This window comes from Melospiza melodia, chromosome 4 (assembly GCF_035770615.1).
Source record: "Melospiza melodia melodia isolate bMelMel2 chromosome 4, bMelMel2.pri, whole genome shotgun sequence".
NCBI classification, from domain to species: domain Eukaryota; kingdom Metazoa; phylum Chordata; class Aves; order Passeriformes; family Passerellidae; genus Melospiza; species Melospiza melodia.
The window spans coordinates 60,325,741-60,348,430 of NC_086197.1; the positions used below are offsets into that span (position 1 = coordinate 60,325,741).

At 42.3% G+C, this 22,690-nt stretch overlaps 1 protein-coding gene across 1 annotated transcript; it reads left to right on the forward strand.

Annotated features, from left to right (window-relative positions):
* The first annotated feature begins 1,997 nt into the window (after positions 1-1,997).
* UBE2N (ubiquitin conjugating enzyme E2 N) lies at positions 1,998-21,408 on the forward strand. Its single transcript, XM_063154905.1, has 4 exons — positions 1,998-2,094; positions 19,486-19,732; positions 19,915-20,055; positions 20,724-21,408. The coding sequence occupies exons 1-4, from the start codon at positions 2,065-2,067 to the stop codon at positions 20,762-20,764; spliced, it is 459 nt and encodes a 152-aa protein (XP_063010975.1). The 5' UTR covers positions 1,998-2,064; the 3' UTR covers positions 20,765-21,408.
* Positions 21,409-22,690: the final 1,282 nt, after the last annotated feature.

A 22,690-nucleotide genomic window follows, 5' to 3' on the forward strand; every position in this document is an offset into this window, starting at 1 on the left:
ACCCTCAGGCATGAGTTCTCGTCCTTTTTTATGCCTCACCTGTACAGCTGTGTAGCTGTCTGTGGTTCACAGCAGCTCACCAAGGAACCATTTGTGCTTTTGATCAGCTCATCTTAGGTGAGATCATGGTGTGAGCTGAGGGAACAGCAGTGTGTGGCATAGGAGGAAGGCAGCAGTCCTCTTTAACAGCAATGCAAATAAAAAGTAGTGTGCCCTTGACATGAAACTACACACTCAATAACCACTGTGGAGGCAGGCCTTGCTGGAGTTGGGCTATAGGAATGAATGAATGCCCATTTGAATGGGGACTACAAGCGACAGTCTACAGTTGCTATTCTGGAGTAGCCAGCTTGGATGGCTTTTTCAGCCCAATATGGGTACTCAGAGATCTCTGCAGCAGTCCTTCTGGGAGCTAAAATGGCTTAGAGGAACAATCTAAATCTTTGTAGATATAACAACAGAAATCAATGTTTTTGTTTACTGCCATCTCCTGATCAAGTGGACTTCAAAAGCCCTTTCATAAAAGAAGCCAGAAGGAGAGGTATAATGAAAACTCCCAGGATGTGACAGACCACTTGTTGTGCAACAAAAGATGTCTAAACATAATAAGCCAGAGTGACTTGCTGCTGCTTCTGACTGATGCAAGGTTCCTGGTCTACGACTCTTGAAAGGGACCACTGAATTCAAGACTGATGAGCATTTATTTGAGCCAATTGTGCTTCACTCTGTTGTTGTGTCTCACAGACTTTCAAGGAACTTTTGGCCCGTGTTTTCTTCCATGTATGCCAGTCCTTGAATGGACAATCTTCTGTGAGAAGTGTAAAAGAGAAAAAAAAAAGGGGGGGGGGGGTGTGAAGGCAGAAACAAAGAAAGAGAAGTAATTTAGCATGCACTGTAAGAAAATACATAATTTTCCAATTACTTTTGTTTTGAGGGTATGGCCCAGTGAAGATGCTTTGATATCTAAATAAGGGTTGGAGTCATGGACTGTTACTCCTAGAATTGCCATTGCCAGAGAACTTTACTTTCTACCAGAGTACACAGAAATTATATCCTGTTTCAAACTGGAAGAAAACACTTGACAGGGAATCATATGCACATAGGGTTCTATTCCTGGCTGTGCTGCTGGCCTGCTTAGTAACCTATGGGAAATTAGTTCAATTTTCTGTGCTTTTATTTCCCATAAATAATGATGCACATTCTTAGACGTTACTATTACTATGAAGCTGTAGTAATGTCCTAGTATGTTCATGCAGTAGTTATACTCCAATGTTTACAATATTCCTCTTTCTACTGAAAAGGAAGGAGGTTCACTAATCAGGTGTTATTGAGACAAAAACCACAGAATTGTTAGGCTGGAAGATCCTATTTCCAACTCTCCTTGCCAAGGCAGGGTCACCAGGAGCAGGTGACACAGGAACATGTCCAGGTGGATTTTCAATGTCTCCAGAGAGGAGACTCCACAACCTCCCCAGGCAGCCTGTTCCAGTACTCTGCCACCCTCCACCTCAAGTTCTTCCTCATGTTGAGATGGAACTTCTCGTGTTTTATTTTATGGCCATTGCTCTTTGTCCAGTTGCTGGGCACCATTGAAAAGTCTGCCTCTATTCTCTTAAAACCCACCCTTGAAATATTTTTATGTATTGATGAGATCCCTTTTCAGGCTTTTCCTCTCTAGACTGAACAGGCCCAGCTCCCAGTCTCTCCTCGTTAGAGAGGTGCCAGAGCCCTCATTGCCTTTGTGGCCCTTTGCTGGACTCTATCAGGATCGCCTTGTCCTTTAGGTGCTGGTGTTCTAAGCTACCCTTGCGGCAGGGTCAGGGACTCTCACGGCAGCTAACAGTCAGGGCCGGGCAGCCGTTTGGCGCGGACAGCGCACAACAGCCCCTGACGCCGGCTCCATTGTGCCGTGCCGGGCGCTGACCCCGCGCGCCGATCCCTTTATCCTACATTTCCCGGCGTCACGCGCGCAGGGCGGTGCCGCAGGAAGCGCGGCGCGGGTCTTTCCGGCCGTGCGCGCGCCCCGAGCGGAGGCGCGCCCCGAGCCTGCACCGACGAGACAAGATGGCCGGGCTGCCCCGCAGGATCATCAAGGTACGGCCGCGCGCCCGGCCCGCCGCGCGCCGCTCCGCCATGCCCCGCCGGGAGCGCCGGGCGCGCCGGGCCGGGCTCCCGCGCTCGGGGCAGCGCTGCGCCGCGCCGGCCGCCGCTTCCGGTGCCCGGGAGCAGGGCCGCGCTAGGGCAGGGCCGCCTCCCCGGCCTCCTCCCGCCCCTGCCGGGCGAGGGGCGCCTCGCTGCCGCCCCGCCCGCGCCCCCGCCGCTTCCCCCCGCCGCCGCGGGGCCCCCCCGCCCGCTGTGTCGGCGTGCGCGGGCGGCGGGAGCGGCTGGGCCCTCCCGGCGGGCGCGGGCCCGCGCCCTTTGCGGCGACTGCCCGGGCGGCGGCGGCGCCCCTCGGCCCCCGGTGCTGCCGGGCGCTGGTATCTGCGCGCCCCCCGGGGTCCGGAGCTCGAAGGACACCGGGCACACCCCCCTCCATTCTGCCCGCCCTGCGGCTCCTCACCGGGGGCTTCTGCCAGCCCCCGGCTTCCCCGCGCAGCTCTCGGCGTGCTTGGGCCGGGGGAGGGCGGCGGTGGCGCCGTGCGCGGTTTCCTCTTGTGCAGTGAGGGACAAGGCACGGCGAGCAGTGGGCCTGGGCCACAGGGACACCGGCACCGGTGGTACACGCTGGGACAGCCTGGTTACTGCTGCACTTGCTCGGAGCTGTCGGCCCTTACCCATTAACGTGCCGTGCTGGCCGTTCGGTATCATGTTTCCACTTTGATTTGCCCAGCTTTGCAAGCGTTCTTAACTTTGGGGTACTTTCAGCAGATCCTGCGAATTCAGTTCCAGCTTAAGGCATAAGTAATTTTTGGTCACTTACTGGAGATACAGGTAACTGTCTTGCAAGCTATGAAAACATAGCTCGCTCCTGTAGCTCGCGTGGGTGCTCCTGCTGTGCTGCTGTCTCCTACTCAATTTGTAATGGTGCGAAAGGAAGCCCTCGAGTGGGTGATCATTCTCTTTACAAAAGTTATTAGACGATTCCAGTAAGGTTTGTTAGCCCTCACAGGAAATGACAGCATCCTCATAACTTGTTACTGTGAGTGGATGTTAGTTTTTAACACTGTGGAGCTCTCTCGGTTGGTAACCATTGTAAATAAATGAATTTATTAAGTGTTCAATAGTGGATAAAAAAGTACAGTTATTTCATCTAAAAGTCAAGTTATCAAGTAACTGATAGAGATGATGAGGTAAAATAAGGCAGAAGTAGCATTTATCTTCTGTGAAGCAGAGCTAAACTACGATTAGTGCTCAGAATTGTAAGCAGTAAAATTAAAGAAGGCAAATCTTACAGATTTTGACACCTAGCCAGCTGCCTGAGTGCACAGTATGCTAATCTGAATGTATTTCAGGTGTGATAGGGAGCAGTGATTCATAATACAGTGGAACTGGTGTTTATCACAGGGTTGCAGTACGAGCTCAGTCATGAGGCTGGTGTCTGCGTTAAATTTTCATTGCTCTTGACACCTCCCCAGAATACAATCGAGAAGTGCACCTACTTCTGCTAGAGCGTAAATTTTTTTCTTGGTACTTTTGCTTTCTTATGCTTTTCTAGAAAAAAACGCTGGTACAATTTACACAACTCACTTCAAAGATGTGTGGTGATGTGGGACTGTTTCTTTTCCTCTTGAAGAAGAAAGATGAAGGGCTAAAAAGAGTCCTAGAAAGTCCAGATTTTCTATGAAGGATCCCCCTTAGACATATGATGGGTTGGGTATTTCCATTTTCATTGGAGTTGTCTGCAGCCAGCCTAGAGTTATTAAATCTTGGCTTGGTTGTGTTAGATGATCAGCTCTTCAGCTCCTGTGCTGTGCGTGCCTTAGGTTGCCACATGTGCCTATGATCTAGGACTTGAGTCTGACTAGTTACTACAGCCTCAAAAATGTGCAAAGTCATATCTTGAAATATCACAGCTGCAGAGGTGCAGTCCCAGAAATATGCCTGCTAAAATCTTCAGGAGTCTTCAGTGAGGATTGTCATGCCAATTTTGACTTTAATGTTAAATTTCCTATTCTGGATGCCTTAGAGGGAGAGGAGGGAGTGAACTCAGTTGCTAGTGAGTATTTGAAAGATCAGGAAAAGAAATGGAAGAGAGAGATAGGAAATAGCTGAGTAACGGTAAAATCACTCCAGTAAAGAAAATTAAATCTTCATGCTACGTGCAGTAGTAAATTTAATGATAATGAAATGGCGCAGATACTTTTAGGAAAAGACCTTTCTCCCTTTTTGCCACATGCCGCCTTTGTGTTGTCATCCAGGAGAGACCATGGACGGCTGCTTGGGGCTAGGAGAGTGTATTTGGATTGTAATGAAGGCCTGAGCCTGGCTGGCCGCTCCAGAAGCAGTTGGCATTCCCTGTCTTGAGCGACTGCTGGCAGATGGCCGGGCTCAGGTTGACTTGCAGCCCTGTGCTCCTCAGCCTGCACCTCTGCTCTGCGCAGGCTGTCCTCCAGCCCAGGAGGAGAGCAGGAGCTTTCCTTGCAGTGGCAAGAGCTCTGTTTATGTTTCCAATACTTTCTTCAAAGTCAATGAAAAGGTGACAGTAGGGGTGTTGTAAAGCAGTTGTTGCAGAACATACAGAATTATTCCCAATTTGCTGTCCTCAGATTACTTAGAAATGGACTTTAATAAAGCATGTGTGGGAATGGTCTGTAAGTTCAAAAGATTACTTGCTTTAGAATTATGACTGTTAGCATGTTACAAATGGTGAGTAGAAGACATTGATGTAGTTTTGAATCTTTGAAGATGTAATCAGAATTGGAAAACCTTGTGTCTTGTGAATAGAGAAGAGGTATTTTTGTTTTCTTCAGTAGTTCAACACCGAGGGTCCTATGAGAATCATCTTGACCAAAAAAAACTGTTAATGTAAGATAAAATTAAAATGTGTTATTGGCACATGTCACAGATGTGTGGTTTTTATGCTGTAAACTTCTTTCCAAAAAGTGACTATTTCCAGTATTAAAAGGTGAGCCTTTGCAACAGACAATAAATAAGCCCAGTGACTTTTACTTTCAAGCACTTATTACAGTGATTCTTTCCCATGTTGCAAAGTCACGTACCTCCAGTCGAGTAAGGAATTGAATTGCATCTGAATTTTTTTCTTGGCTGACATTCAATCCACCTCATTGCTGTGTCAAGTGCAGTCAGAGTATGTGAATGGAATGGATAATATTGTCCCATATCATCTTTTAAAGGGCTTTTTTCTCTGCTGTTTTCATTGCTGCAGTGATCTCATCATTCATGATTTGATGCACAGGTCTCTAAGTTGACTGTAGCCAGTTGTTATTAACGCTTCTGTTACAATCACTGCAGCTGCTCCTAGCATGGAGTAACCATCTGAAGCCGTAGCTGAGGCTACTTCAGATTTTTTTTTTTCTAATGAATTTATCAGTGTTAAATTACAGAGGCTTTGATTTCCTCCCCTGCACAATACTGTGGTGTTGTCTGAGATATGCATTCCTTGCTATTTACTGTGTGAAGCTATTTCCATTATCTGCAGTGAACTCCTGCTTGCTGTATTTTTTGAAACTCTGAGAACATTTGGATTGCTAGCTACAAAATGCTGCTTCGAAATGTAAAATTTCTGGGAGGTTTTATGGAGATTCACTTGGTGTGTGTGATGCTAGGCTCTTAGAGCATTCTATAGTAGAGGCCAGTATAATCAGCCTTATATATTTGAGGTTTTTTTCCTGTATAAATCAGGCATTTAGTCTGCAACTGGAACTTTCTAGAAGTTCTTTAAAAGTGTTACTGGCGGCCAACTTGAAGTTTCTTACTTTTTCTTGAAAGCTTTGGATTTTTGAGGCATGGACTTCTGTCTCCACATGAAAATTTAAGTCACTGCTGCTTTTTGATTTCTGTGACATGTCTGACCACTTTTTTATTTCCTGAATAAAAAAAAAATAAATAACAAAGACTTGAGGTAAACCTAATACCTTTTTGTGGTGTTTTGTATTTCTTTGGATGGTGGTTAGGCACAGAAAACATTACTTCTGAAGAATGCTGCTCCTTGACATTTATCAGAGAATGTAATGTCTCTTTGCATCTTGTATGCCATTTGAATCTGGTGGATAACTTAAAATTTGATAGAAGAGTGAAGATTTTGGGAATTTTCAGAGGTGTTTTTGTACCCTTCTCAAAACCATTTTCTCCCTGCTCCTGCCTCCCCCTGCCCCCAGGTGCAGAAGGATGGTACAGGTGCTGTTTTGCAGCCCTCCCTGAGTCTTCTTGCCAGGTGGGCGGTGTGGTCTGGGCTGGCTGGGATAGTGGGAGGAGCGTGCAGGCAGGTACTGGGAGCTGCAGCTTGGCAGGACAGCTGCTTTGTCAGGCAGGGGAGGGAAGCTGAGAAAAAGGCTCAGGCCCAGAGGATGAGAAAACCTTCCAGTTAGGTCTAGTCTAAAAAGAAAATGTGGTGTCTTAATAACAGATCTTTCAGAGGACACTGGTGCTTTTCACAACCTTTTCCTTAAAGAAGATTTCTGTAGACTCTGTAGAATAAAAACTGAGGAAAACCCCAGCAAATAACCCAGACAGAGGCAATAATCCTGTTTGGACCATCTTGAGCAACTTCAAGGCACAAACCTATAGTAAACCAATGGGTTCTTATTGCTTTACATTTGTATGCAGTTATTTTATACTGTAATATGTCTGTTAATGTTTAGATGGCTTTCAGAGTATCACCAAAATTTGTTTTGTGTAATAGTACAAAACAAAATCACATTTTTAAAGTTACTTATGACTGGTGAATTAATAGTGAAAAGCAAGATGCAAATTTTGCATAGATGGTGTGGTGGATTGACCCTGGCTGGACACCACTCTATCCCTCCCCTCATCTGAGCTGGGGAGAGAAAGTACAACCAAAGGTTCCTGGGTCGGGAGAATCACAGGGAGGGATCACTCACCCATTGCAGTCCTGGGCAGAACAGACTTGACTTGGGGAAATTAATATCATTTATTACCTATCGAAACCTAGTAGATTAATGAGAAATGAAACCCAAATCTTAAAACGGCTTTCCCCCACCTCACCATTCTTCCTGGGCTCAACTTCATTCCTGATTTTCCTCTCTCCTACCCCTCAGCAGTGCAGGGGAATGGGAAGTGGGGGTTGTGTTGAGTGCATACACGTTTTCACTGATGCTCCATCCTGCTTAGGGGCAGAACTCTCTGTACTCTGCCTGCTCCAGCATGAGGTCCCTCCATGAACTTCTCCAACGTAAGTCCTTCCCACAGGCGACAGTCTTTGTGAACTCCTGCACTGTGGGTCCTGTCCACAGCGTGCATTCCTTCAGGATCAGAGTGCTTCAGTGTGGGTCACAAGTTCACATGGGTCACACCTTGTGCCAGCAAACCTGCTCCAGCATTTCTCTCTCACCACGACCTGCCGGGAGCTTGCTCCACTCTAGGCTTCCCATGGGGTCCCAGTCTCCTATGGGCACATCCACGTGCTCCAGCATGGGGCCATCCATGGGCTGCAGGGGAGTCTCTGCCCCCATACCTGGAGCACCTCCTCCCTCTCCTTCTGCGCTGACCTTGGTTCTGCAGAGTTGGTGTTCTCACATAATCTCTTTTCTTTGTCCTGCTGCCCAGGTTGTGGGGTTTTTTCCCTTTCTTAAATATATTACTACCTCAGAGGTGCTACCACCATTGCTGATGGGCTCAGCCTTGGCCAGGGGCAGGTCTTGGAGCTGGCTGCTGCTGGCTCTGTTGGGCATGGGGGAAGAAGCTTCTGGCAGCTTCTCACAGAAGCACCTCAGTGGGCCTGTCCCACTAGCAGGCCCTTGCCATGCACACCCAGTAAGAGACAGCGTTTGGGCAGAAGCTCAGTATGAGTTAAGTGTGCATTAACCACACTTTGATTGTTGACTCTGCACTGTATATGAATGCAGGCCTCCAGAGCAAATGTGCTTCATCAGGATAACTGCAGGAGTGGTTTACACTCTTAGCTTAGTGAATTCAGTTCTGCTTTACTTTACAATAGCTGGAGATGCACTGTGAAAAGCTCTGTCTGTGCTATCACTTAGATAATCCTTTAGGAATTTGCATAGGATCTCAGATTCGCAGTTCCAAAATCCTGTAATCTGCCGTGGAAAACTCGAGAATGAGGTCATTCTCAGGGGAGGTGCTGCTGACCTTAAAATGCCCCTCTCCATGTTGCTGCTTGGCTACAAGGTCTTCTTCCAAGAGTGGGTAGATTCTGGGGATTTTTTTCTCTTTTTCTTCTGGGAAGGCACTGTTACTTGGAATACATTTGTGTTCATCTCATTGCAAGTGGTTTTGCAGTGGTTAAAATTGTGTGATGATGGGATTTAGAGAGCCAGAAGCGTGTGAGAGGATTGTGAGCAATCCAGAGTTCATTCACAGTGCTTGCTTAGCAGAGCTGTAGTATCAATTTGTTGGACAACTGTCTGTATGTCGAATACTAGATAATGTTTTCTGAATCTACTGTACCACTGTTTTTTGGTTTTTTTTGTTTTTTTTTTTTTTTTTTTTTTTTTATAGCTGATGCCTTTGACATGTTGACACTTTGAACATGTTTCCTTGCCTTTTTTTTGGGAGGTGGTGTTGGATACAGTTGGGGCTAGTTTTAGAGTCTGGGAATCTACAGGGTGGTAGAAGCATTAATTACTGTACAAGAGACAGTAGTCAGTAATGAGCCCAGGAAGTGGGGGCGTGTGGAATGCTGACTCTTGGGGATTGTATGGCAGGGGAGAGAATTCATGTGGAGGCTGGCTTTTGTGAACCAAAGTGTAGCCTCCTATTTATGATGTTTGTACCTTGCTTTGCAGTTTAATGGGCTTTGCTGCTAATTCTTTTTTTCCTTGTCCTAAAAGGTAATGTTATTTTCAGAAGATTTTCTTCAATGAAATTGTTTTACAGTTATATAATTTTAATGTAAACATTCTTAAATCTCCCTGACAATATGACATCTGCTTAGGTAACCAATTTGTTTTCAGTAATGCTGGTTACAGCTGGTTCTTTGCATAGCTGTAGCTAATGAATTGATAGACCCTGGAAGAATTTGTGCCAAAATGTGATGTAATGCAATATTAAGTTTTGAATTAAATCTTTGTAGTTTTCTGAGGCAGCTTTATCCCTATATGTAAAAGACAGTTTTGACTGATAAGTTTCACTTTTTCTTATTGCCTCCCCCTCAAAAATCAAAGCAAAAATATGCATGCTTTTTTACCTTCTTGTGTGCAATTTATCACTCCTCAGTGAAGGAGATCAGTGTGATCTTCCCCTTTATCGCAGTCAAACAGGAAAGAATTGTCATTTGGCAAGTAATTATAACTTGTCACTGTGCCAATATAGTGCTTTAACTAAAGCCTGAAGTCTCTATTTCGTACCCCAAAATGAATCTGGACTGTTGGCTGTAGTTGGAAGGTAATGACACTGGTAACTGGCAAGGGTTACCTGTGGTCAAAATGAAAGTATGAAAGAAATGTATTCTCTTACAATAACTCTACTCTGAGTGTGTAGTCTCAGTTGAAATGCTGCAGTTGGTTATTGTACTTCTGTTGTTGGCAGAGAGCTGCACAAAGTGAAGAAGTTACCACTTAGTCGCTTAACCAGAAGTTTGTGAAGTGATCAATCTGGCTCATTCTTGTAGCAGCCTCCCAGTACCCAAGGTAGGCCTACAAAAGAGCTGGAGAAGGACTTTTACAAGGGCATAGAGGGATAGGACAAGGGGAGTGGATTCAAACTGCAAGAGGGCAGGTTTATATTGGATGTAAGGAAGAAATTCTTTACTGTGAGGGTGGTGAGGCACTGGAACAGTTTGGTCAGTGAAGCTGTGGATGTTCCATCCCTGGAAGTGTTAAAGGCCAGGTTGGATGGGGCTCTGAGCAATCTGACCTAGTGGGAGGTGTCTCTGCCCATGGCAAGAAAATTGCACTAGGTGGTCTTTAAGGTCCTTTCCAACCCAGGCTGTTCTGTGATTCTCATTCAGATTGAACAGCCTTACTGTATGAACAGATTCAGCTTGGACTGTGCTGGCACAAAAATTTTTGTGCCACTGAGGTGAACTTAGGCTGAGGAACTGATTTGGCTCAGAACTCTGCAGTAAAGGTTATTTCTTAAACCAAATCAGTTCTGTGATCTCATCTGTTATTTGACTTCGCAAACATTTGGGCTGATGAGTGGAGTATATGGAATGATGACTGTTCAAATCAGCACTGCTGCTGAGAAATTAAAGCTTCCCATTTGGGCACACTTGCATTTTGTGAGGAAAGGAAATGGTGGAGGTAGTTACAGATGTGAGTGAAGTTAATCAAGAAGAACTGAGAACCATGCTGAAATGGTGGGTAGAAAAGCAATTTGACTTAATTGTAAACTCAACAGCCAGTGAAGAATGAAACAAAGGACTTCCACTCTCAATGACTAAAAAATAGTGGAACTTAGGTGTAATTAAAAAAAAAAACAAACAACAACTCTTTGATTTTTGCTATTGGTAGTGTCTTTTCATCTGTTTTAGAAATCTTCCTGGAGGATTTGGCAGCAAATGTCTGATCTCCCTTAGGAAGCAAATACTGAAATAACTGATGAGCAATCAGTTAAACTGAAAGATCTCTCTTTTTCCCCATCACATTTTCTCCCCATAAATTGTTATGTGTGATATCCTGCAAGTGATAAGTGTTGATTATTTCAATTGTAGCAGGAAATGGAGCTAGTGGTTTTAATTTTAAATCTGTCATCTCTTTCTCAAAAATTCTTAATTTTCTGTCATCTGTGGAGTAGAAACTGCCTACTGCATTCTCTCTAAAAGTGGTTCTGGATACCACATCTCAAACACAGATTCAAAAGTAATGTGTGGTTTATGGTGAGGCGGGCTGACCTTGGCCAGGTGCTCACCCAGCCATGCTCTCTCCCCACCTCCACCAGGCAGGGGGAAAAAATAAGAAGGAAACAAGACAAAGAGAGATCATTTACTGATAATCATCATGGCAAAACAGGTTCCACTTGGGATGCATTAATTAATTAATTTGCTTCCAGGTAAGATAGAATTGGATGATGAGAAACAAAGACAAAATTAAAACAGCAGCTTTGCCACCCTTTTCCAGTATTCAACTTCAGTCCTTCACTCCTTGCTCCCCAACTTGCCTGTCCCTGATGGATGCAAGGGAGTGGAGAATGGGGGTTTATGGTGAGTCCACAGCAGCTCCTCTCTGCTGTTCCTTGGTCTCCACACTTCTCCTGTGCTCTGGAGTGGTCCACTCCATGGGATACAATGTGGGTGTGTGCTCCACTGTGGTCCTTCATGGGCTGCAGGGAATCTTTGCACCCGTGCCTGGAGCTTGTCCTTACTGTCCTTCTCTGACCTTCTTGTTCACATTAGCTTTGCACACTTTTTTTTTTTTTTTTTTTTACCCCTTGCAGTTCTCTCTGTGTGGTGCTGTTTTCTGTCCTTTCTTAAGTACATTTTCCCAGGTGTGCCACCAGCTTGGCTGATGGATTCACCCATGTCCTTTGGCACGTTTTTGGAGCTGGCTGTGTCTGGTGAGGTACAGCTCCTGGCCTCTCCTCACAGAGGTCACCCCTGGAGCCCCTCTGCTGCCAGCAGCTTGATACATACAGCCTGTACAAGTCCTCAGTTGGTAATGCAGTTGAATTAGATCATACCAAATACAAAAAAAAAAAATGTAAGCTGATGTGGATTTCTTTCAGTTGGGGTGCCTTTTTAATTTTACAAGTAATGCTTTTTTTTTGCCATTTTGGGATTATTCCTACAGTGTTGCATTGCATCCTATTGTTCCCTTTGTAAATGGCCAGGGTTAAAAAAGTTTGGTAGCTGGCTGTTTGGAGACCTTCTCCTGTAGCACCTGTGGAAGAAACTTGTCAAGGGGTGTGCAGATTTTTTTAATTTGTACTGGTGGGACATGCTTTTATCCACAGCCAGTGCCAGCTGTTCCATGGTTTCTATTGGAAGTTCCTGTCCTCTGCTGGATGGCAGCAGAGTGTTTATGTTGTCAATCAGATCTTTAATCTAGTTAAGAAGACCTAGCTCACTTTTCCTGAGTTGCATTGGGAATGCTGTCAGGGTGTGCTTTCTCAGTAGATTTGCAGAATGGTAATTTCTGGCAAGTTGGCAGCAATAGACACTCACTTAAGCTGTAATTCCTGTTGTAGATTAAGTTCACATCCATCATCTGTATTCCCTGATCTGTTCAGAATAAAGAGAGTTAGTTGAACCTACAAGTAAGGGTAGATTCTGCCTACACTTTCTCAGTGTCTGACATAGATTAGAGAGGACTTGTACCTTGCCTTGGCCTGACAAAGTTGTAGGAGTGTGATACGGAAGGAAAATTGCTTGACTACTGCTTAGAGAATTGAGCTACTAAATGTGTTACTGAAAATATGAATAAAGAATCATTCCCCTGAGACTTTGTATAATGATGTGGTATTGTGCCATTTCAGATATTTAATAGCTTTAAGACCTGCAGTGTTTTCTCTTTATGTAAGAGACCTTTAGTAATGTTTTGTGTTTTGAAGTTTCAGAATAATTTTATCACAGATATGTCAGCCTCTGAATGATATTATTTCTTTTTAAGGTAGTAGCATAAAGTTGCTAGCCATAAAGATGCTTCTCTATAGTCTTAGTGTAATTAAAGGTTTTTTGATAACTGTTATAGATATGCAGAGTCTTTGGTGTTTAAGACTTTTATAGATGGGTGAAGACTTTTAATTTAGTAGTTTACCATCTGTTACTGAAATTAGCCTAGTTGGTAGTTAAGCTTCTTCCTTTGGAATGAGGAGGGAAGGCTCTGCATTTCCTTTTTAGGTTGGTTACAGAATAGTAATCTGTTACACTGGTGTCCTGCTGTGGTTACACTGCAGTCCCAGCTCTCTAAACCAGCCCTTTCAGCAAAAGGAATCTTCTCCCATCCTTCTGAGAGCATGTGTTTGCCCCCTGCTTTTTATTGGCACAGCTGTTTGCATGGAACATCTGGTGCACTGCATCAGGGACTCTTCTCTCTTGAATGACTTTTCCCCTTTCTTTTCTTTTCTTTCAGATTGGGCACTTGCTGTGTTAGACCATGAAGTCAAGAGATAGCTATATAGGCAAAAGTGAAAGTGCATAATAGGCTGAACTGAAAAAGCACCACAAATTTGGTTTTTTCTTTCGTTTCTGCAGTGGCTGATCATTTATCGCCTTAGAATATTCAGACCCTGTAAGGCGGTGTGATTTCTCTAAGCTACCTTTGTTCTAATGGATTTTACAAAGCTCACTAGGTGATTTCACAGCTGGTATCAAAGGATAATGTGGTCCAGAAGACCGTTCTGTAAAATAGTGTGTTCCTTCAATTGTAACACTCACTGAGACCATAGTATTAGTGGACTAATAAGCAGCATGTTTTATTTATTAAAGTAATCTGCATAGCAGTAATATTGAGTGTGAAATAAGAAAACTGGAGTATCAGGGAAATGAAATGCAGGTAACAATTACTAAGCAAAGCACATTTGTCTAGAGATATGGAGCTTGGATTTCTTCTCTGAGCTAGTTTGTGCTGACTTCACAGGCAAGCTTCTCTTAAATTCTAGTGGCATTCACACAGTAGCTTTAAAGGTCACATATTTTGTGGGTGTTCAATATTGATTTGTTCCTAACTGTTTTAGCCATGTTGCTTGGCAGGCAGTGTAAAATTTGTGGTGGTTAACTATTGCCATAGCACAGGGAACAGAATTGCACTATTTTTCCAAGCAAAAAATAGTTCTCCTTTCTAAAAAGCAATGAAGAAGCTTGTAAAATTGTCTAATGCCATGCCAAAATTTGTTCCTTCAGTACTGTAGTAGTCTCTGTCAGACAGAGAAGCTTTACAGTTCAGCTGCAGTGACGCTGGTAGGTAAGAAATAACCTTTGGGGTTTTTTTGCAATTACTTGCATACGCGAGTCTTCTGATTCTGGTATTTGCTGCTTTTTTATTTTGGCACTATCTATTTGTAGTTATTTTTTTGGTCCTGCCTTAGTCTGTTGATAGCAAGCAGGACTTGTGAAGTAGCTTTTTGTTTTTCAAGAGTAGCACACAGAAATCTTTTTAGTTGTTTTGACTAAGGCCTTGACAGCTTGAGGCTTTTGTAAACACTTCTACAAGGCTGAAAGTGATTGAAATAGTATATTTGTAATGGATTCCTCCTTTGTATGCTTGCTCATACCTCCATGTTCATTAGCAGTTGATTTTCCTGTATGTCTGTATGGAAGCATCTTCTAGGCTGTTGCCTTTACTTCCTTAAAGAAGTGCTCTGTTTTACTCTGTATGTGTGAACAAGGAGAATCCTGGTGGTTATGTCTGCTTTTCAGTAACATTTTCCCCCCTTTGACTGAAAGCAGAATAACCAAGCAATAGCTCAAAGAATGAATGAAACCAGCTCTCCTGCAGATCCATCTCTCCTCATTGTGTGGCTTCTCTTAGTCTTGGCAAGCTCAAAAGCCCTCACCCCTGCCTCCTGCTCTGCTGGTCTCTTCTAAAGATCAAATGCTCTCTCTTCCTGCAGCTTCCTATCCTTACATGTTACTGTAAAAACAGGTTGAGGGTTTCTTCCCCCTCAGGTATAATTAGTTTTCAATTTAATGTCTTCATAGAAGAATAGCTGTGCAGAATGTCAGCTACACCATCTGTGCCATCAGTATCATCTGTCACTCTGCTTCAGGCCACCTGTGTTAATAAGGAAAGCTTTGCTTTTGCTTGTCAAAACACCTTCAACACTTCTGTGTTTTCTAACCACTTAATTAAAAATAAAAAAGGGAAGGCATAAAAAGGGGGGAGGCATAACCAGTTGTGGTTGTCAGATGTGGTTTTTTTCAAGTATGGACTGGCATGTATCTTTTTGGGTTTATTAATTTATTTAAGTCAATAGAAATTGTTACATTACTTGGAATTGGAAAAAGTGGAGTAAATACAGGAGTGAGAAGAAGTGTCAATCTAAAAACATTGCAGAATATGACAGATAATTGCCTATGACAGCATGGGAAACTTCACTGAAGGCTCTAGAGCTTTCAAAATATGTGCTGAAATATCTTCTGTGAAACTTCAGTATGCTAGAGGAGAGCTAATAAAAACCACTACATAATACAATTTGGGAACTCGATGGGAGTTTGTATTCTTGTTGGAGACAAAATTAACTGTTCTGTTGTAAAAACATTTTTTGTGAGCAGCAGAACTGCAAAACCCAGTTTTCTCTCAATTTATTATTTGTCCTTTTTAGCGTGTTTGTATTTGTGTGTTTCAGCTCTTTTTATCCTTATTGTCAGAGATTTTTGCTGGGCAAGGGTTATACTTGGTTGGAATAAATTGGCCAAACAGCAGTGGTAGTGCTGGAGCTGTTCATGTCTTCCTCTCCAGTAGCACTGAGCTTGGTTATCCTTAGCCATTGACAGCTTACAAAACATACAGAACAGTTGAAATTGGACAAAGGGTCTAAAGGCAGTTTTGGGGGAAAAAGAGGAAGTAACAGAGTGCATAAAACTCACTTCCTCAGTTAAAAAGGTGTAAGAAAAGAAAGTCCACCTAAAAAAATGTGGGAAGTCAAGTATTGCATGTGTTCAATCATCCTGATGAGTTAATAAAGATGGTAAATTAAAAGTTTCATTAACAGAAATTAAGCATTTATTTATTTATTTAAATGTGTTTGGGATACTTATTTTCATTGGGTAGCCGTCCTCTGGCAATTAGAGAATAAGATCAATGTGTAGTTCAACATTTCCTTGTTTTGTCCACCTCTCCTCATTCTCTCGTGGGTGATGTACAGGGTGGTAGGTGGTTATTTTTTGCAGTGGCCATTTTTTTAATATTTCTTTTTGTTTTGTTTATTTAGGGTTTTTAATTGGTTATGTACACTTAAAAGAATTAAAATCTATAAACAGGTCAGCTTCCTGACCTGTTCATATGTTGTGACCAGGTGCATAACATTGCCTGTATACTCACAATTTTTTCTCAAATATGACTTATTTTTGCAAGTTTTATGGCAAATCAAATTTATTTTAGTATCAGCATGTCTGCAACTGTCTTCTTACCCTAAAATGTGGAAATTGAGTCCCTGTAATTACTTTAGAATTGGGCCTAGTTGTATATTTAAGCATTTTATATGCTTAGACCTTACAATGTAACTTTTTGATTAATTTCTCCCTTTTTGTTCCTTTTCCATGATGTCCCCCCAAATATAGTTAAGATATTATTGTTAATGTCTTCATAATTGCAGGACAAACCCCTTACTTATTGTCAGAATTTAGGAAGTATTGATGTATTTAAGTACAAACACTGCACATTTTCTCAATAAACAGCATTTTTGCTATGTTCATTGCAGTCTAACAAGCTTATCTGTGTTATACAGCTCTAAAAAGCTGTTTTCTGAAGCTTGTGCACAAAAAGTGTTTTCTGAAGCTTTTGCACAAAGGCAGTGATGTGTTCATGGGATCATGGCCTTTCATTTTGAGTGTTTTGGAGAAGTTTAGCCCGGTGCTTGCTCTCTGCTGCAGCGGAGCCTGGCAGGTGTGAAAGATGAGTGTCAGCCAGCTCCCTCACAGGTGTTCATCCTCATTTGTGTTTGGAAACAGCTTCAATGACACTGATAGTGATGGAGCTCTGTGTGCAGTGCAGGAAGCAAGGTGTGCTCTTTGGAATTTTCATCTAATATTAATGTTCCCCTGTGGGCTCAGAGGAGGCTCAGTACTCAGTGGCTGCATGCAGCGCAAACACTCTTTTTGGCAAGCCCTTTTTCTGGGGTGTTTATAGCGGGGTGACCACAGTCACAGAATGTGGAGGCACGAAGGGCTTTCTGAGCAGGGTGACATGGGTGACATTACGGGGTGCCTGCACTGAAGGAATTGTTTTTCTCATCTCTGGGCTCTCCCAGTGTTTACTGACGAGTGGTTTTTAGCGGCAGAACGTGCAGCTCGCAGCCAGGACTGCTCCCTCGGATCTGCTGGCAGGTGGAAGTGCTGCTGCTGCTGCCAGAGAGCTGCTGGTTCTGGGCTGTTTTAAGCCAGGATTGGCTCCCCAGTGTCGTTACAGTCAGCATCCTGGCATAACTAGGGATGCAGTCTAGGGACTGGGGTCACTGAGGGGGAGCTGGGAACTGCTGAGATCAGCCCAGCTATTGAAATGTGTTATCCTTAATATTAAAAAATAGTCTTTGAGCGTGCCCATCAGAACCAAAGCCACGGTTTCCTTACGAGCACATCTCTGGCAAAGTCCAGCTGTGAAAAAGTTTAAAAATTGGTCTTTCCTGTAAGTTACTCATTTTTAGGTTTTCAGTTGGCTCACATTAGTTTACTTTAGCATAAGACACTTTCCTCTGCCAGAGCTGTCCAACAGTATATGGTCTTTCACAGGCAGAAACCCAAACTGTCCCATTTACCTGAGGCAGCACTCATACTGACAGCCTGCTGAAACAAACTGAAAGTGGTTTATGCATTTCAGGGGTTATCTGTAGTTTCTTACTGACTTTTCATACCATCGGATGTAAACTATCAGAATTTGTTATGACTGCTTTTCTACACAATTAGCGTACAAGTAAATAGCCAGCAGAATACAAATGAGTAAGTTATAAAGTTATGCTTATAATATGAATATACTCACAGAAGTAAATGTAGACAGTTCTAAGAGGCTTGGATGGCCTGCCAGTGAGGTGTGTAAGTGGCATCTAATGTCTATGCAGATAAGTAGACAATATGTAGTTGCAACAAGGAAGCACACCAGTTATATTCAGATAAGTAGACAATATGTAGCTGAAACAAGGAAGCACACCAGTTATATTTAGTTTACGTTTGCAAATATACATAGTAATAAATTTTATATTACAATTTGTAGGACCTTGAGAATTCAGAGATGAGTAATTAGATTTTGGAATTAATTACCATGACTTTACTTCTTTAAGTATTGATCAGTTTTTGTAAAATGAGTTGTTATTTAACTGCATCAGGACAGCCATGTCACTTAATGCTGTGTACGCTTATTTCTGCAAGAGTAATGCAGCAGTGCAGCTAGGTTTGAAGAATTTATTTAGCTAAGTAGAGGTAATCTGTGTGCTTTGTGCTTGTATAGAGACTTACTGTATTGGAGAGAGGCTGACTATGAGGGTGTGCATACTGACAGGACAAGAGAAATGGCTCCAAACTGAGAGTGGGTTTAGATATGATGTTAAGAAGAAATTCTTTACTGTGGGGGTGGTGAGGTAATGGAACAGGTTGTGCAGAGAAATTGTGCATGCCCCATCCTTGGAAGTGCTGTTGTAGACATGTGAATAAATATGCTATAAAATTGAAATAATGAAATAATGTTACACCTACAAGTTGACATCTTCTGTCAGTAGAAACAGGATGATTTTTCTTTGTGAAAGCCAACACAGAAAGGTGGTGAAAAATTTAAGTGCACACAGTAAAAGCACTCTTAGAAGGAAAGAGGAAATGGGACTAAAATTGTGTGAGGAAATGAGGCGTTAGCAGGAGTTTTTTGTCCCTGCCTAGTGTCCTTTTGCCTATTTTGGCCTTGGGGTCTTTTTTTTTATAAGAGGTGGAATGGTGCCCATAAGACTTGTGAAGGCAGGCAGCAGAGGAAAGGAGGATGTACCTGCCTTGGTGTGTCTGCTCAGTGCGTTGGCAGGGTGGGCAGCTCTTAGCTGTGCTCACAGCTTGGTGCCTGAGTGGGATTGGCGGAAGAATGGAGCAACAAAGAAACCAGGTCCCTGTAGGAGACTGGCCTTCCCTTATTTTGCTGTTTACAGAACATCTTGACTGTCTTCTGCTGTCTGTTATGGTGACTTTAAACATGGGTATATGTAGGCTGAACGTGCTCACACCAAAGCTATTTATGCACCTATATGTCTAAATATATAAAACATCCTTAAAATATACCTTTAGTGTTGCAGAAGAGTAGCACTTTAAATTCTTCAAAGTTGGATCTGATTCCAGTACAAACGTTCAGCTTAATAAACCAGTCCAGTCTTGTTAAGAGTAAGCCTTGAACACTTTCTGTGGGTGATTAATCCCTTTGGCTTTTCACTTATGGGAGTTTTTATTTAAGGTAGAATGGGAAATGCTTTTGGTGTTTTAATTGTGGTATTCTTTAAAGTGCTTTTAAGTATATTGAGGAAAAACACAGCAGCTTGGCAATAGTTCAATCAAAAGTTAAGAAAATCGAGGCAGCTGAGTTATCTATTACTGTGTGTTACAGAAACACAGCAGGTGAGGATTTGAGAGGAGATGGGTATCAGTTTACCCCTGCCTCATCTGCTTTCTGCAGATGTTCTTTGACTTTGAGGAATGTAACACAGTTTCTGTGAATATAGGCTAAATGAATGCTTGTTGCTTTTAAAATGGTTTATATGGGTCTTATGGTTTCTATGTTTATTTTAAATTGGTTTTATTTGTTTCATTGTCTCCTTTTCTTGTAGGAAACCCAGCGCTTGCTGGCAGAGCCAGTACCTGGGATAAAAGCAGAGCCAGATGAAAGCAACGCACGCTATTTTCATGTGGTCATTGCAGGTCCACAGGATTCCCCCTTTGAGGGTGGGACATTTAAACTTGAACTATTCCTTCCAGAAGAATATCCAATGGCAGCTCCTAAAGTACGTTTCATGACCAAAATTTACCATCCTAATGTAGACAAGCTGGGAAGAATATGTTTAGATATTTTGAAAGGTAAGTGGTACTATGTTTTCTTTCTTCTTACCATATTAAATACAGATGTTTGTAAGTTGACCCTAAAAAGAGTTTTCTTGTGTTTAAAGAATATCTTGCTTCTTCTTTAATCTGGAAAAACTTGCTATTTCTGTAGACTGTGGTGAATATGGTGTTTCATAGTGCTATAAATGTTTCTTCAGATAAATGGTCCCCAGCTTTGCAGATTCGTACAGTTCTGCTATCAATCCAGGCTTTGTTAAGTGCTCCCAATCCAGATGATCCACTAGCAAATGATGTAGCTGAGCAATGGAAGACCAATGAAGCCCAAGCCATAGAAACAGGTGATGTATCTTCTAACTTTTTTTTTTTCTCTAGGTTTAGGAATGGCTTACTCTAGATTTTTTTTCTCTAGGTTTAGGAATGGTGTGTAAAGCCTGACCTCTAGTTTTATGTCTGCAACTTGAAGAAACAAAACATTACTACATACAGTCATAGTCCAGGTGCCCTGAATGTGCCTGCAGTGGTCTATTTTTAAGTTCTGCGGGGCCTGATAGAAGAAGAAACTGTATTGAACTGTTTGATCTTGGATTTTGATGGTCCTAATATGCTAGTCTGTCTAATGGTCCTAATTTGGTAGTCTGTCTAATTTGGAGTTCTGGTAAAATGAAGGAGCATTCTACTGCTTGTCCTCTATGGCTTAAGGAATGGATTAACAGGTTCTGGAAAGCACATCTCTGATATTGCATCTGTTGCAGGCTATAGTGGAATGCAAGAGTTGCTATGTTATGCCTCTTCACTTTTGAATCCACTAGTGTCAGACTGCTTCTATAATACATAAAAGTTGACAGCTGCTGGAATTCAAAATTGCACTTAAAAATCTCAGAACTGATACATTTTGTGTGCTTGCAGCAGTGTTGTAAAAGAGATCTTTAAGAATATGAATTTAAAATTACTTTAATCAAGCCTGAAAACTGCATCTTTTCTTAAATGTGTTTCTTTTTCTTTCCAGCCAGAGCATGGACTAGGCTATATGCCATGAATAATATTTAAATGCGCTTTGAACATCAAGTGTGCATCACTTCTCCTGTTCTGCCAAGACCTCTTCCTTTTTTTGTTTGCATTTAATGGACACAGTCTTAGAAACATTACAGAATAAAAGCCCAGACATCTTCAGTCCTTTGGTGATTAAATGCACATTAGCAAATCTGTGTCTTGTCCTAATTCACTATTGTACCGCATGAGCAGAGGCTAGAAGTATCATCTGGATTGTTGTGAAATTGTTTGAAAGCAGCAGCACATCTCTGCTTTTAATCATTTTTCCCGTCATGGTTTAAGTATAAGCACTGTGAATGAAGGTAGGCAGGGTTAGCTGCGGGGCTTTTTGTTTTAATTCTGTGGGCTCCTCCTCCCTTTTTATGGTGATGCTAATTGCATTGGTAAAAGCAGCTAACCAGTTATATTTTAGAATATACCCTCTAGCCCAGTCTAACTTAGACGCTGTAGATGGACAAGCTTCATTGTTTGAACAAAAAACGGGAACATTAAACATCCATCACCTTCACTAATACTATAGTGATTCTGCTGTCAAGTGTAGAAAAATCCCTCCAAGAAAAAGCTTGTGACCATTTTGTATGGCTTGTCTGGAAAATCTCCTGTAAATCTTATGTTTTAGTAAAATATTTTTTGTTATTCTACTTTGCCTTTGTATAGTTTATTTTGCTGTGTTTTCATTTCTCTGTGACAATCATATTTAAAAAAATTGAGTCCAGAATTGACAATTTTTCTTCACCAATCTGACAGATTTAACAGTAAAGAAGAGGAATTCACAAGGGATTTTTTGTGGGTTTTTATTTGTTTTTCTTCATCTGTTTCCTGACTTTTTCATTAGTTTGTGTTATGTGGGTGACCTTACATGGCCAATTTAATATGAAATTGCATTTGGAGTGACTTTTAGAAACAAGTCTTGGATGGAGCAGTTGTAACCTTAATTTTAGCAATGCGTCGATGTGTGTTTTCATGGACATAACCCGAATGAAGTAGGAGGTGGAGAGCAAACAGCAGCACTAATTATGAGAATCTGCATAGCAGCACGGTTTTCTAACTTCTTTAATTCCTGCTCTCTATTAACTTGAAATTCCAGTGGGTAGAACCACTGTTAGAGCCAGCTTATGCATTGACTGATGTCTGCTTAGCCCCTTACAGCTAGCAACTCATACCACTGGTTTTTCTCTACAAGCCTTATTAAGCTACTTGCTTGAGCAACTGGTCAGCTTAGATAGCAACAAAGCTTCTTTATTGGAGGGAAGGAAAGTGATGAAAAAATTCCTTCTTGTCCTTGTGTTTTGTGTATGCATCCTGTCTAGAAGTGCAGTATCTCTTCTGGGAACCCATCTAATTGCTTCCCTTCATTTCTTGTATCTTTGTTCTCTTCTTTTCCCCAAGCCCTCTCCCTCACAAAACCAACCAACCAAGCAACAAAAAAGCTTGAAAGCTTTTGGCAAGGCCAACCTGAAATGCATAAATGACAGCTTGTAGTGGTTGCAGTAAAGGGAGTATTTTGTCATGCAATCCAGGGGCATGATTATGTAGTCTGTTGGTATTCTCCCTTTTTCACCTCTTCTTCCTCTAGTATCATCTGAAATTTCTATAGAATGTGGTGTATTTATTGTGCTCTTATGTAAGATGAAGCATATCTATTAAAACTATGTTTTCCAGCAGACAGTGCTTTCAGTGGTTAGTAACTGCTAATGTCCCTCGAAGTTCTCTCCAACATGGTTGAAGAATGGTTCAGAATTCAACTTTTTCACCAAACTGAGTCATAAAAAAAACTGTTTTAAAAGTACTTTCTGTGTTGAATGTAAGCCAGAGTTGGTCCAGGGCTTGTAGCATGTTCTTCAGAGTGAGTAAGCACCATTAACCCTCTCTCCTTACAAATGTCTGTTTGGGGCTGGCTGGGCTGTGTCCTGGATCTGCTGC

Bases quoted from the DNA above. Each gene is read 5' to 3' on its own strand.
- UBE2N (XM_063154905.1), top strand. From the start codon at position 2,065: ATGGCCGGGCTGCCCCGCAGGATCATCAAG. The intron at 19,733-19,914 runs GTAAGTGGTACT...ATGTTTCTTCAG, and splicing joins ATGTTTAGATATTTTGAAAG to ATAAATGGTCCCCAGCTTTG. The intron at 20,056-20,723 runs GTGATGTATCTT...TTTTCTTTCCAG, and splicing joins AGCCCAAGCCATAGAAACAG to CCAGAGCATGGACTAGGCTA.